Here is a 17,074-nt window from a genome sequence, read left to right on the forward strand (position 1 = left end):
CTGTAAATATTCATTGTTCGAAGGACATATGGAGAATGATGTATGGGCGAGAAAACAGGGTTGTAGAAAAAAAATTATGCAGTTGACACGTAATTAATTTAACTATGAAAACATTTAGAATTAGTATTATTTTGTTTCCCCTTGTGATTATTTCCTTGTGAGAATATTTTGCTGTGCGGAGGAAGGGTAATGTACGCGAGAACATGGGCGCAGATGACAAATTAATTTTTAACCATTTTTCATTTAAAACTTTTACAGATTTAACTCTGTGGAATCAAGGGTGTACAAAGAATGAGATATGCGCGAGATAATGCAGGTGGGAAGGGAAATTTATAGCTTTAATTCATAATGTAATGATATTTCACATATGCTTATTACATATATACACAAATTTTCTTAAGTATGGTTTTTCTAGTTTGTGTTCTTTGCGATAAAAAATTCAGACATATTTCATTTTGCGAAGTTTTTGTGTGCAGTTAGTACAATGTTTAAAAAATTATTTAGAAATATTTGAGATTAAAATATCACCAATAATATATAATAATAATAGTAAGACTGCATCAGAGAATGGCTCTGCAACGGCGATGGCGGAACCCTAGTGCGGGAACTACAGGCCTCTTTCAGCTGGCGCGCTAGTCGACAATGGATGCGGTCAGCTGGGCCCTCCAAGGTTTTACAGATGGGGCCACTGCCATAGGGCAGGGCTGACCACCTGCCGCTCGTCAGTTTACTTTTACTTGTGCTTTGCGGTTTGGTTTCTTGGCGTCTGCCTTCTCCCCCGTGGTTTCCTCCCTGCTCGCCAACACCTGACGCTGACCTCCGTTATCTGTTGCCGCCGTCCCGGTTTCGAACCACCCAGCGCTGACCTCCGTTTCCCGCATCCGACGGATCCGGGCTCGAACCCTTCTGTGCTCCCACCGACAGTTAACATGGTTGAGGAGGACCTGTTAGATTATGGGGAGGACCCCATACCCAACCAAGAAATTTGGGCTCACACCACCAGACCGTTGATGATTCCGCGTAGCGTTGCTCTTGGGGTAACGGCTGGCACTTCCTCACGGCCTCAGCACCAGCTGCCTACTGGGAAAGGCAAAAGGCCGGAATATCCTACCCCGGGCGCCGCACTTGATAGCCCACCCCTCTCTCCGGCGACTCTTCAGCTCTTGGGTTCATGTTTCCCTGTGTCGCCATCTCTGGACGCTCCTCTCCATCAACCATTGCGACCTCCCCTCCCTCCGCCCCCGTCCCCTCCCCCTCCATCTAGCTCTCACTCCCTCTCGGTCTCATTTATGCCGCTGAATCAGCGTATACCCCCCCTACTTCCGGCCCGAACCTGCAGGGTACCGTTTCCTCGGCCCCTCGCACCCCTATTCGTTCTGGATGCTTTACCCCGCCATTCCCTGTTCAGTCGGTACATTCTGCTCAACAAAGCTCCTCGGACCCGTGTCGCAAGTTACTCAGAGAATCCCTCTTGGGTAAACGCTCGGAGAAGGTTACTAAAGGAAGATGCCTTAAAGCTAATTATTCTGGTTTCAAAGTAAATTTTGGGCCTGAAGCTCCGCTGCCGGACATTATGGATGCCGCGGGTAAGGTTCTTGTTGGTCGTGTTCGAGGACGAAATTATACGGCGGAGAGACTTAAGGCGTGGGTGGAGGAGATATGGGGACCGCTGCTTAAAGAATTACCCGAGGTGATGGTTCTTACCAGAGGATGGTTCGCCCTGCACTTCTGCCACCATCAATTCGCTGAATGGATTCTGGGCAAATATTGGCACATTGAGCTTATGCCGGTATTCCTTAAACGCTGGGATCCCTTATTTGATCCTGAGCGCGAACAACTTGGGGCTGGCCCTATCTGGGTGCGCTTACCAGGCTTGCCATGGCAATTCTGGTGTCCATACGCTTTCAAGAAAATTGGTGACGCCCTAGGCACCTACCTGGAGCATGATCGCTCATACGAGAAGTCTGGTAAACGCTCCATGGCTCGCATTTTGGTTCATATGGATACTAGACCGGGTCTGGAGGAGATTATAGAAATCTATCATAACCATGTCACCAGGAAGCAGATACTGGACTACGAAGGTGTTCCCTTCCGTTGCCGCAGATGCCACAAGACTGGTCATCTCTATAAGGACTGCCCATTGGTTACAGGGGGGGTCAAGGAGAGCATGCATGGTCCCAGAAAACAACCTCCTGTTACTCCAATGGCAGATGTCAATAATGCGGAGGGTGATCCGAGACAGCAGGAGACGACAACCAAGGGGCCGAGCGAAGGGGGGAAAAAGAGATCATCCAGGAAATTTGCTGTGCCTTCAACTGAGCCGCCGCGTACCAGATCCAAGACTGCTGAAGCCGCAGCAAAGCCGATGGAGACGGCATCTTCACATTCAGGTGATAACTCCATTCCTACTTGTCAACCTTCTATTTCGAATGAATTGCAATCCATTATGCACCATGCATTCAGAACTTCCTTTTCTGAGAGTGTCTCCTTACCATCCATCCATTGCCCCATTGATCCCCCCCTCCCTACTTTCTCAACTACCCCCCCTTCCTATATCCCGGAGACTGGTCTCCCGGATTCCCCTCCCTCCCCGATGGTATCTGGTGGGCACCATTATCTTTTGAGATCCAGAACTCGGCCTAAAATTTTAGGACTGGGATCCTCCCCAGGTCGGCATCGGAAACAAAAGCGAGGCCGGCCATCCCAAATTTCTTCTGCAAAATTATCTGCGGTGGCTGATGTGGCTTCGGGTCGACAGATCACTATTGAAAGGGCACTTAGAGCGAATGAGCCCCAGAACTGGGTGACCCCATGATTTGTCTCTCCTTCAACTGCAGGGGTTTAGCCAGCCCTAAAAAACGATTGGCTCTCAAGAGACTGGTACTTGAATCCAGATGTGATATCATTTTTCTTCAGGAAACACTATGCTCCTCTGAACTTGCAGTTCGTTGCCTACACTCTTTTCTCCCTGGATGGTTCCTGCATGGGTTGGATGCCTGTGGTAGATCTGGTGGACTACTCATTGGTATCAATCCTAAAATACACAGACCTCTTTCGGTATGGGGAGGGAGAGGTTTCCTTGGTATGGACATCACTTTGGGTGAATTGGGCCTTCCCATCAGAATTCTCAACATCTATGGACCCAATCAAAACAGGCTCGACTTTTGGCAAAATTTTCTATCTGAAGGACATATTACACAGAGCACCATTATCGGGGGTGATTTTAATTTCTCGTTGGGATCTGGGGAGACATGGGGGATATCTTCACAAGGGGATCCTATCGCGGAACAAATGTCCATGCTCCTCGATGGCCAGCATCTTGTGGACATCCCCATGAATAAAAAACTTCCTACTTGGCACAATCAGCGTACGGGAGAGGCTGCTCTTGGAAGGAGGCTGGACAGGTACATGATGCATGAGGCACTGATACAGAAATTCCCATTATATAGACAGTGGGTCAGCAACGGGGGTCTGTCTGATCATCACCCTATCCTTCTTCAGATCAGTGGCAACTCGCCAAAGCCGCGCTCCCCCTACAAATTTTTTGCTGGCCATCTTCAAGACCCAGAATACATCAAGTTGGTATCGGATTTCTGGGCCTCACAGCCCCAGTTGAGAGAAGGGAGGAAAGCTTCGGACTTCTGTGACAGGCTTAAAAAGCTCAACAAAATGTCAGAAACCTGGGCTCGTCTGAAGCGAAGCAGAGAGGAACAGAACCTGAAGGATAAGGAAGATAGAATAGGCCAATTAACAGACGAATGGGGAACAGGTTATCAATCGGATGAAACAAAAGCTGAACTCTGCCAACTGATTGAGGAAAAATCGAAGATCTTAATGGAAAGGGAAGAACTCTGGCGCCTGAAGAGCCGAGCCATCTGGCTTAAAGCAGGGGACAACAATACAAAATTTTTTCATAATATTGCCAATGGCAGAAAGGCCGCTAACACTATATGGCAGCTTCCAATGGAGCCTGATGGTTGGGCAACCACTCATCAACAGCTGGCTAGATTGGGGATCACTCATTTCAAGGGACTCTATACGGCCCCAAATTCTGTAAACCTTCCAGAGATTATCAGACTTGCTGGTAAGTTTCCAAGGTTCGTGGCACAGGAGGACATTGAGGATCTCTGCCAACCAGTCAGTGAACAAGAGCTTGAAAGCACGCTTAAGTGGTTCAAAAAGGACAAGAGCCCGGGACCAGACGGATGGCCTGTGGAATTCTACCTGGCCTTCTATGAGATGATGAAGGAGGACCTATTGGCGGTGGTGGAGGAGAGCAGGATCACGGGTCACATTCACCCACCCATGAACCAGACCTTTATAGCCTTGATCCCCAAATCTGACGAGCCCACATCCTTCAATGACTTTCGGCCCATATCCCTCTGCAACTGTCTCTATAAAATCATAGCCAAAATCATTGCCAACCGTATAAAGCCAATCCTATCCTCGCATATCTCGGCAGAGCAATTTGCCTTCCTCAGGAACCGACATATTCAAGAGGCTATTGGCACTGCCCAAGAAGCTTTACACTCTATCAAGCTAAAGAACCTGAAAGGCATCTCCCTAAAAATTGACCTTGCCAAGGCATTTGACAAAGTAAATTGGTTATATTTGAAGATGATACTTACTCATCTAGGTTTCCCTCATATTCTCATCAATTGGATCATGGGCTGTGTTACTTCGGTATCATTTGCTATACTCATCAATGGTGCGGCTTCGGAACGATTTCATATCTCCAGGGGGATAAGGCAAGGCTGCCCTCTATCCCCATTACTTTTTCTCATTGTTATGGAAGGATTGAGCAGGCTTATAGCTGAAGCTAGAAGGACGGGAGACATAAGTGGTCTCAAAATTACGGAGCAGTTTGTCCTAACCCACCTATTGTTTGTGGATGATATATTAATCTTCCTGAATGGCAGTATCAGGGACACCGTCGCCCTTAATGACATTCTGCTCCTCTTTTGTAAAGCCACGGGCATGGAAATAAACGAGCAGAAATCCACCAGGTCCATGATGCATTGCTCACAGCAGGAAGCTCTACTAGCTGGACAGTTTTTCCCTTTCATAGAATGCCAGTTGATGGATGGAATCAAATATCTGGGATTTAGACTGAAGCCGGATGGGTATAAAATTACTCACTGGTATTGGCTTATAAACAAAATTGAAAGGAGGATAACAGGTTGGCAGCATCGGCTATTGTCTAAAGCAGGCAGACTCCTACTGATCAAGACAGTCCTGGAGGCCACCCCTGTTTATTGGATGTCTCTGACATGGATCCCTAAAGGCATTTTGAACAGGATTCAACAAATCTGCTCCCGTTTTCTCTGGAATGGAAACAAAAAAGGAAGGATTTTTGCTTGGACCAGATGGACCACAATTGCACTGCCAAAGAAATGGGGTGGATGGGGTATCAAGTCCCTACAGGAATTTGCACTTGCTCTCACGGCCAAACAGGGCTGGGCCCTCACCAAGATGGACAGTCTATGGGCTAAGATTATTCATCACAAATACATATGGCCATCCTGCTTCACGGAATGGCTTCGCAGACCTTCTTGGAATCAACAAGGTATTTCAGCGATCTGGCGTGCCACTCTCAAGGCGATGCCCCTTATTAGAGATAATCTACTCTGGAGGGTGGGTGATGGGGCTCAGATTCGTATTGGACTTGACCCTTGGCCTGGTTCGGGGAATGCTCACATACTGCCCAGAGATCTGATCCATCACCTCAATCACAGGGGCATCAAATATTTAGCACAGATCGGCGATCGGGAGCGCTCCACTATATTTTCACAAGCTTGGATTAATGTTGGGCTCGGACAGTTCCCGGAGGCTTGGACAGAACAGTGGAATGGATACATACGAGCTCTTATTGAAACCCATATCAAACTTCGGGAGGATGAAGATCAGCTTATATGGGCCCCTGCTAAATCTGGGACATACTCACCCAATCTGGGTTATATCAGGCTTATGGAAGACAGAAAACCTACAAGCCTGCTAGGCTGGTGGAAAGTGGTGTGGAAGCTCCAAGTGCAGCCCAGAAACAGGCTTCTCCTGTGGAACATAATCGCAAATAAATTACCTACAGGGGATGCCCTCAAGAAGCGGGCCATAGCAGGACCATCTTGGTGCGTACTTTGCCAAAGAAATGAAGAATCGTCGATCCACCTGTTCCTCCACTGCGAGACAACAAAAGAAATCTGGCAACAGGTCACACAGGCACTGAATATCAGAAAGAATTGGCAGGGCGAGGACATACCGACTGCCTGGACAAATTGGTGGGAAGCGGTTGCCACAGAAAAGGCCTTAAATCTCCCAGCAGTGATATCGAGTTTCATCTGGCGGAGCAGGAACGCTTACATTTTTGAGAACTGTAGAATCAACAAACAGTTACTCTCGGCATCCATTTGTGCTGCCTACAATGAAATACCTTTTGAGAGCAAACCTACCCGACCTAGAATTATTCAGCCTGAAATCATAAATAAGGATATGCCTTGGGCATATTTTGACGGGGCAGCGCCGCCACAAGGATGTGGTGGGGGGATTGTTTTTTTCCTATCGGATACTCATTTTTTTCACCTAAGACTGGGTCTGGGTTCGGGCTCAAATAATTTTGCGGAACTTATCACTTTGAGACACCTTCTTTATTTTGCCCATACTAAACATTGCAGACAAATTCAAATTTTTGGGGACTCAAAGATTGTGATTGATTGGACAAACAATAAAACTATCTGTCATGCATATTCTTTGAAACATATCTTGGAAGAAATTGTTTTTCTAAAAACACATTTTGACCAGATCACTGTTTCTCATATCTACAGGGAAAGAAATGCGATTGCTGACCAGCTTTCGAAAGAGGCGGCGGATCGGCCTCTAGGAGACTGGCTGATCGAAGAACACACACCAGCTGGGATCCACAGGTTCTATCATCGTCCCTACATCGACGGCCTGCTGATGGGGGGTCCTCCCCCTTATTAGTTTTTTTGCAACTGCTACTTGGGAGCTACTTTTTGTATAGCAGCAACTAGTTAATCGGGTATATATTTTGTATGGACATATGGATGTACATATTCCTGTATGGCCTTGGGCTTTATTTTGAGAATTTTGGGGTTTCTGTATCTTCTGGTGACATACAGCTTCATGTATTCACCTGGTCACTCTCTGGATATTTATATCTTGCTTACTTCTTTGTAACGTGGCTCTGGCCACTCTACAGCATATGCCTCGGCATCTACAACATGTAATATCTATTAACAACTTTTTAATAGAAATTACGAACTCTATTTTCCCCGGAAAAAAATAATAATAGTAATAATAATTCCAATGAACTGTGCAAAAAGAAACAACTTACGGAAGTGGAGAGCTTCTATTATGATAACAGAACCTTTAATCAGTTAATTAGCAAAGTCTTTAGCATAAAAGAAGTCGATAATGCGTGGGTGTCGACATGAACAAAAACACAAGGTTTTTATTTATTTATTTTGCGAATGAGTGCAAGTGCGCATGAATTATGTAGAAGGTCTTTTGACTTCAGCTACGTCCGTATAACTACTTTTGTAGTTGCAAAAAATGTTCCTGAATAATAATTAGAAAAGACAAAGCCTTTTGCACATCCATTTTACCGCAAAACATTTTTTCTTCACACAAATTGGAAAAACAATTTATTTAGCATCCCCGTCTATGTAAAAGACATATGTTCTCCCGCACATACTTTTTCCTCTACATAGTAAACGTTTCGCACAACGAAGCCGTACCAATCTGCACATAGTGAAAGCTTTGTTTATGGTATCTTTGTGTAAATAGACATAACTGCGGAATTGCAGAGGAATTCCATTCATAATCACAAACCTTTTGCATAATTCATGCACACTTGCGCTCATAAACAAGTTTGTTAATCACATAATTTACAAAAAATAATTTTGTTTTTATTCATGCCCACACCTATAAACAATATCTTTGTGTAAATAGGCATTTCTGCAGAACTGCAGAGGAAATCCATTGTATGGAGGAAACCTTCAATCTTTCACTTCGCACAATCATAGACCTTCCGCATAATAAGGTTCAATTGAGGATACAAAAAGTCTAATAAACATTAAATAAGAAACATTAATTTTTTATTTTAAATAAGAAAATTTGGCTTATTGCAATAAGGACTTTAATAATAAACATTACTATCTCATTCTAAATAACATAGAAACTATTCATCATTAATAACACTTGATTTCGTAAATATTACTTGCATTCAATCAATGTGATGGATCATTAGCCAATTTTTTTGATTTTACTGGTGGATTATTGACCAAATTGTTCATTTTGTTGATTATAATGTTATGTGCTGAGGATATGGGCATGTGATATCACCATTAATAACAACTTGATCAAAGTGTTTTTCCGCCAGGGAAAAATCGTAATTTTCTACTATATATGGAAAATTACATGCTATAGATGCCTGTGGCATATGCTATACGTGTGACCATAGTAATCAAAATAGTATAAGTCTGTACATATTACCCAAGGACCTTTAGAGATCAATACGTGTTTACAAATAATATTACAAAATTTCAAAAATTGTTCTATTCTGTGAATTTTCTGTTTTGCAAGTGCCTAAAAAAACTATGATAAATTAGGGCCTATCGACCCTTTGCTGCATCCATTATATATAAGGCCTGTGGTAGTACTGGTAGGCCTGTACCTGTCTTTGTTCATGTATCAGCCATTCACCCCTGGGTTGGTGCGCTGCCTCTTTTGAAAGCTGATCCGCAGATTTGTTGCGCTCCGTGTAAATATGAGTACATGAAATCTGATCAAATTGTGATTTTAAAAACAATGCATCATCCAAAATGTTCCTGAGTGAATGAAAATCACATGCAGTTGTGAAATTAAACCAATTTATGACAATCTTGGAGTCCCCAAAGACCTGTAAATGTTTACAGTTTTGGTTTAGAGCATAATATAAAAGATGGCGAAGCGAGATGAGCTCAGCATAATTATTTGTGCCTGCACCCAGGCGTATACGAACGTGGAAGAAATGTGAATCAGATAGGTGTAGTAGGAGTCCCCCCCCCCACACCCCTGATCTTGTGTTGAACATCAAAGTAGGCCCTGGGATGAGCATGATCTATTACTTCAGGGGTGATAGTTCGAGTCGCGGTGGGAAGGTCCTCGTCTGGGATTTCATTAAAATAGTTGCAAATTTTTTAGGTAATTAGAGGCCACCTGATTTGCATGCTTTTGAAAATGATATTATTTCTACATAACCAGATATTCCAACATAGGATCAAAGGTAGGTTTCAAATTTTCATAGTGGGTGCTGCAGTCCACCAACTGTTCCACGCTTCCTTAATGCAGTTCCCTTCCCATCTCTGGTTGATGTTTAGCATGGACAACACATGTTCCCAAATATTCTGTGTGATAGTAGGTCAGAAATAAGTGCTCATTTGATTCCTCCTCCCAGCGACATAAAAAACACCAAGATGGACCCTGAAAAGATCTTTTCATGAGATTAGTGCCTGTGGGAGCCTTGTCCATGATCATATTCCACATGAAGAGGCACGTGCGTGGCGGTGCCTTAATTTTCCAGATCATTCGACACCAACTTTCCTGTATATTGGGCTTATAAGTAGAGTGGATGATGGGGTAGCCATCTTTAGGTGTGTATGCCCCATGCACTGCCGGAGCCCAAATCAATGTAGGTTTTAACCCCGTACACAATTACCTGCATACGAATTCTAAAACACAGAAAATAAACAATGCGAGAGCATAACACATAAAACACATATACACAAATATTTTCCCCTAGATCCCAAAACCGGGACTACCAGATTGATTTTTTCATTATGTTCCTTTGAATGTTACAATACGTATTTATACATGCGGAAGCATCCAATACCATGGACCGAAAACCATCACGTCCAAAACCATGTGCGAAAACCATGCACAAAACCATAGGTAGGTCTGCCCAACCTAATATAGGGTCCAAAAAAAATTTCCCCGGGGCGTTGCCTTGGACCTCGTAAAGGGGGGCTACCTGCCCCCCTCAAACCCCCTGGATAGGGGGGGCTTCCGCCCCCCTGTGACCCCCCATCTATGCGATTGGTGCAACGAAGTGGGGGCTCCACCCCCCCTCTAACCCCCAGTTTACTAGGGGAGCTAGTCATGGAAATAATATAACACAACCCAACATGAAGAGGCGCGTGCGTGATAGTGCCTTAAGTTTCCAGATCATTCACCACCAACTTTCTAGTATATTGGGCTTATGAGCAACATGGATAATGGGGTAGCCATCTTTAGGTGTGTATGCCGCATGCACTGTCGGAGCCCAAATCAATTCATCCTTGTCGTCCCTTATTCACACATGTGATTCTATTAATGCATTCATGTACTGCCTCCACTCCCAACTCCACAGATCGGGTATACCGAGATCAGCTGCAGACATCCAAGCTTGTTGGAAAATAGTAGTATTCCCTTGGTCCACTATATGAGCTATGGTGACAATGCCTCTGAAATTGATCAAAGTGTTCATTTTTTCGTCCAACAAGATTTCTGATGCATTGGCAGTGCATCATTTTCCCATATTTCCAGCACATAACATTATGATCGAGTAGGGTGTTCTGGTAATCATAATTCTTTTCTTTTGAACGTGTTGGTGTGATGGGACTAAGCTATTCTTCATTCTAATCATTCCTTTAACTTTTTTGTGAATTAATAGCATAGATTTATATATTCCTTATGTGAATGTTGCGATACTTTTCTTGTTGCAATTATAGACTATTCTATTCTGTTGATCTATCAATTCTTTTGCAGAGTCATAAGATTTTCCATTTTTCGATAGACGACTATTATATTGGCTTTATCATTAGTATTTACAAATCCATATCGATACACTTATGTGTGGAAAGCGCATTAAATATTTTTTAATTTAGCTAAAAAAAGGATAACATACATGTGGCAATTTATACCAATATCTGCTAGTAGAAGGTTTTTCGACTATATCATTTAAATACAAAAGTAGCCATAATGGCCATTCAAGTGTTTTTTTTTATTAGTTGTGATTATTATGAAACTATGGTTATTCTTTAGTAATCTAATATGGTTTGCATTATATTGCTTAATGTCACTTCCGCTGGATGTACATTGTCAATATTTCATTGAAGGCATTGAGACAATTAAAAATATATACTAGATAACAGTTCATCTATATAACAATGATGACAATTAAATAATTATTTGGGAATAACATTGGTTGTATTTTTATTTTTTAAATTGTGGTTCACGGTCACTGAGTGGTCGCTACATCCACGGGGAATAATCTAGGTAGATCAACCTGAAGGGATCTACCCACTGGCTTATCTGGTTAGGCCTAACCCCAAGGGTCTCGAGGAGATTTGATCCCGTGACCTCCCAATTGGCATGGTACTTAGAAAAGAGAAATCGACCAACTGAGCTATCCTTTGGGGCATTGGCTGTATTTTTATTATTATAGAAATTATGGAAATATCTTTGTATCTAGATATAGATCGCGTAAAAATTTCTTTTTGTCACTTACCTTGGTTGTACGCCATCAATAATGCGTCAAAGACATTGAGACAATTAAGAATCTAGATAACAGGCTATATAAATAACGATTAGGCTGATTAAAAATGTAGTCGTAAATTTGTCATTCCGTTGCTTTGCCTACTAATGTATCAGTTTTTTGTTTTTCATTTTGGACACTCCGATTATCATTTTGTTTTTTGTTATGCTAGAATGAAAATGAAAAATGTGCACTTCTATGTTTTCTGGACATACTCTATGTTTGGCACATTCTTCATTGAGGATAGTAAAAAAAAATTGCCACCAACTTTGGAAATTGTTCTTGTATAGAGCTATATCTGCAAAAGTTCTAAATGAGTAAGAGTTTAAAAATTATCCAAAGAAACGAATTTTCCTAGTGCGTAAAGGAGTTGCATTTCCATAAAACTATTGGCAAATGCTTGTGCACACAAGTTTCTCTTTTCGAGGAGCAAAAATCATGGTCGATCGTACACTGGTTTTTTTCCAGATTCATGATATATTGCAAAATACATTTTCCATTTTCAATTGAGGCTTAATGACATCTTCAATCTATGTTTGTGTGTGGGAGAACTGTATGGGGGAAAGTGAATGCAGAAGTACAAAAATTTTCCATAGAAAAATTGCATTTGTTATCCGTATACTCGTTCTTTGGCGTAAATCATAAATCATAGATCATAAGGTCTAAGTTTTATAAGGATTTTGTGAGATATTGTTAATAATAATAATAATAACAAGAAGTAATGTGTCACTAAGTTTTTCTCAGTAGCCTAAGAATCATAAGTCAAATGTTCTAAGTTTTATAAAGCTCTTGTGGTGTATATTTAACACATAACGTGTCAGTAGTTTCATTGGCCATGTGTTGATCATGCATTCTTTTTTTTTGGGATGCATGTTGCCAATGCGGATTGATATATTTCATAGTTCTAGGAGAGGGGAAGTTCATTACGAACTATTTTACTCTAGTTATCAGAATCGATACTCTGTTATAAGAACTATGTGTTTTTATTGTTAGCGTAAGAATTGTAGACAATATTTGTTTTTGAAATCAGATACAGATTTTATGTTATCCGTATTAGGTAAGTTGTAGTCCATTTTTTGTGACTCTATATCTCATTCATAGACAAGAGTTTTACGCGAATTAGTTGTATCTATATCATTTCACTTGTTTTCCTGTATATTGATTATGTTGTGCTTGTTGTTGAACTATAGTTAATGGCGAAATTAAAATACTTTTTTTTCTTCTTGAAATGTAATTGCTAAAGCATCAATGAACAAGCATGTTTGAAGTGTTCTTTCTAAAGCATTAATGGAGAAGCATTTTCTTGCTATACAGTGAAATGGTACAAATGCAATACTAAGGCATCACGATCTATTTCGTTTGAAAATTTTTGCATACAATGTGGGAGATTTCCTATTCTATAGTATGCAAACTCTATTTCATTTTAGATACACGTTAACATAATTGTGTGAAGGAACAATAGAACATTTCATGAATTGTTTACATGAAGGGAAGACTGAAGCTATAGGAAACAAAACATGGATGGATGCAAATAGATAAAATGACAAGTATTCATTTGGTTAAGATATTTTCTTGAATCAGGGGTATTTACGGTGAGAGTTGTTTTGAAACAATATGCCAATTGATGGAGAATAAGTATGATGTTCCCTGTTTACGATGCATATTTGCACATAATTTTTGCAATGCAATCATGCATAATGATTCATTTTTATTAAAATATAGAAAAATACATGAACGAAGATGAAATTAAGCAATTTCCTGGAATATCAGATTGGCAAGGTTACATTATACAATAAAAATTCCATATGAAAAAGGGAAGATAGACGATGGTATTTTTGTTTATGACTGGATACCATATATATTGAACAAAACTATATACATATGATCTATTAACAGTCTGGCTATTATGTCTGAATTTCATGGATTCGAGAAAGATAGGATGATATTCCATATTATGAAATTTTCTACGACCATAGGTCATTTGCATTATGAACCTCTCAAATAAATATTACAACAGAAAAACATTCCACGTGTTATTGAAATAACTAACGAAAAACAATTTATAGAAAAATTCAATTAAAAACATAGTGGCATTAATATGTTTGACTTCGAAAACATGGATGTGAATGAAAATGGCATAGAAATTGATACAAAATTTATCAATGCAAACAAGATATCACGACTATCAATGCATCAAGTCAAAAAACATATAAGAAACAATGATATTTTCGAAACAAATGCTACTATAAAATTATGCAAGCCATTAAATTCTAGCTCTAAGAGCATGGACATTGATGAAAGCATTATGGAAATTAATACGAAGTCTCTCAATATAAGCAAAATACCACATTTTTCATTGCATGAACTCAAAAAATACATAAGAAACAAAAATGTCATCGAAACAAGTCGAATTACAAGACAATCAAAACAATGAAATTCAATAAAAGATAGCGTATCTGCTAATGAACATAAATAATCATTATAGATGTTTGATTATACATTGGAGACATTGTCTGAACGACAAAATTTTAAGAAAATAGAAGATGTTCCTATTTATAACTGTGCAATTTGCAATCAAAATTGGTTTAAAAGATATGTCATAGAAAAACAAATTAGCAATGTGTCAAAAATTAAGTGCATATGAAAGAAATGCAGAAAGGCACTAGACAATGACAAAGTTATCAAATTTGAAGTTCCCGAGCAAATTGGCCTTAATAGAAAAATGTCCATATTAAAAGAACTTTATGAGTTGGTGGAACAATTGATATCATTATGATTACCATTTTTGCAAATACAAGAAAATGGACAACATTTTAGAAAACCACAATTGGCATTAACTAGTGGACTAATCAATGCACTTGCTGACATATCTCAACTTCAAATTGCACTTCCTTGTGACATAAATGAATCTACTACTGTGGCCGTGGCAATTAAAAGACATTTAGTGTTTAAAAGCATATTTGTTTTTGGGGGAATACGATTTCATGAAGTCATGAGGGCAATGAGATAGTTGTGTAAAACTCCACTCTATAGATTAGAGAATGTCAGAATAAATGAAAAATGGAAACAAGTCTTTGATCAAAACAAAGATTCATATGCATGTGAGACAGATGCAAATCCATGAAGCAATGATGATAGTGATTAATGTGATCAAAAGCTCGTGACAATGTTACCGTTACATGGATTTAACTATTCGTATAGTATTTATGATCTTCAAAATAATCAAATAAACATTACTTCAGGTGAATGTTATAATCCTTTGGGCATATTCAGAGATAAGTATTCGGAAGAGTTGAACTTTCCCACACTGTTTTATGGAAAAAAATGATTAGATAGTGTTACAAGAAATTTTACATATCATGATATTGCTAAGTGGGAAGTTTTGCATCAAGATCATGATTTTTCTCATCATATAACGAATTTGTTTTAAAAATCAGCACGAATTATCCTCAACCAAGTATTTAGTTGTATTTGGATTTGTGTAAGAAAAATATAGTTAAAATGAAAAAAACTAATAGCTAAAGACGTTAAAACAAAGACAAATTTGAAACACGTTCTTGCATTGAACGTTGCCATTATGGATCATAAATGAATACAGACATCGCCAAACTATTTTTTGAATTTGCGCAAGAATTTATATGCATTGATCCTACCTACAATTAGGTCCACCCACTTTCTTTATTTCATTTAGAAGTGCTGAACATATCTAGGATCCTTTAGTAAAGGGTTTGCAACAAATACACCGATAAAAAACTATGTACTGAAAATGAAGTAGATGGTATCGATATTGATACCTTAAAAAGAAATGACTCTACCACCTATGTGCGATATTATAGAAGCATAATGAATTCTCGACGTCAGTTAATTTCACATGATTCCAAGTACTTTGGTGATATCGTTGACTATTTCTTTGTAACAAAATTCCAAAATTGAGGAAGCCACAATGAGCATGGATTGACATGATTTAAAAGTGCTCCCATCTATGGATACTGAAATCAAAAATTCGTTGACAAGTACTTGTGCTATGAGTCAACCAAAATACTTACAAGTTTGAAAATTGTCCAATTTCATCATTACACAAGAACTTGTAGGAAAGGAAAACATATGCATTGCAGGTTCAATTTTTTGATACCATCAATGCCAAGAACACGAATACTTGAGCCTACGAAATTTGACAATGAAAAAAACAAAGGTGAATGCAAGAATGATATTTGATGCATTAGAGTGTATGGAACAAGATGAGACATATACATTTGATAGTTTTCTATAAAAAAATAGGTATAAGTGAATCTGATTATATCCATGCAATTTAGTGTACTCTAAAATGAATAACAATTTTGTTGGAAAGAGAACCAACAAACATTTGGATTAATAGCTTTGTTCAACATGTTTCATTAATCTGGGGTGAAAACACTGATGCTCAATTTGTATTTGATTCATATGCTACAACTACTTATTGTAGTTCATACAAGACAAAGCTAGATAAAGCAATGGAATTGATATTTTGTTAAGTTATGGTATGTTCTATGCTTATAAAAATTTACTTCTTTTTCTTATTATATTCCACCGATTAGCAATCACATGTACATAAAGTAAAGTGCAGATAGAACATTAAACGATCGACAGAAAACAAGCCAAGACAAGAGACACAAGATGTGGTGGCTAGCCAGGGACAAACCCCACAATGTGTGGGGAAACCCTTTGATCAAATCTTCTTTTATCTTCAATAATTCAGCAGAGAGAAATATTACAATAAATCTGATTCATATCAGCAGTAGCAAACCCTAGATCAGTAGCATCAGCATTAGCGGCGTCATTATCAAACTAGGGCAGATGATATCTCACAAACCAACCGTTGGATTGACTTCATTCCACCACCAAAAGTTGTGGCTTCTAGAGGAGGTTCAGATGAACCTACAGTGCAGTTCAGATGAGGAGATATTCTAGGCCACACAGGTCAATCTTTACTTCTGCAGTTGCAGCTTCGGTTTCAGCAGTTTCCGGCTTCAAACTAGGGTAGTCGATATCTTGCAAACTGTTCGTTAGATTGACTTCATTCCACCACCAAAAGTTGCGGCTTTCAGAGGAGATCCATATGGACCTACAATGTTGTTCCAAAGAGGAGATATTCTAGGCCACGTAGGTCAATCTTTGCTTCTGTAGTTGCAGCTTCAGGTTCAACAGCTTCCGGCTTCACATGTGTGAGAGAGAGACCCATTTCTGCGCAGTAGAGAAGAGACTCATTTCTGCGCAGTAGAGAGAGAGAGATGCGATGAGAAGAGTGAGTGAAAATGAGGAAAATTCCTCTTATATTTATACACAACGTTGGTGTTTGAATAGATGTGACTATTGGACTTCTGAGCCTACATGAGTTGTAGGTCGGCTTGATAATAATTCCATAATCAAAATAAATTCATATCTCCATGAATACTTATCGGAATCGGATGATATTTATATCAATCCTACACCTCTCGATGAGAGGAATCTAATAAAAATATTATAAGC

General features: G+C 39.8%; 1 protein-coding gene across 1 annotated transcript in view; it reads left to right on the plus strand.

The window, feature by feature from the left end:
* Positions 1-3,291: 3,291 nt before the first annotated feature.
* The window catches only part of LOC149249076 (uncharacterized), a 33,813-nt gene continuing 20,030 nt past the window's right edge, over positions 3,292-17,074 (plus strand). Inside the window, exons 1-2 of the mRNA XM_089451885.1 lie at positions 3,292-4,288; positions 4,637-6,543. Coding sequence (XP_089308011.1) covers positions 3,292-4,288; positions 4,637-6,543 — 2,904 coding nt within the window. The remainder of the gene's footprint in view (positions 4,289-4,636; positions 6,544-17,074) is intronic.

Source organism: Pinus tabuliformis, chromosome 7, assembly GCF_031772625.1.
Source record: "Pinus tabuliformis cultivar Carrire ecotype Pingquan chromosome 7, CPIR1, whole genome shotgun sequence".
Lineage (NCBI taxonomy): Eukaryota > Viridiplantae > Streptophyta > Pinopsida > Pinales > Pinaceae > Pinus > Pinus tabuliformis.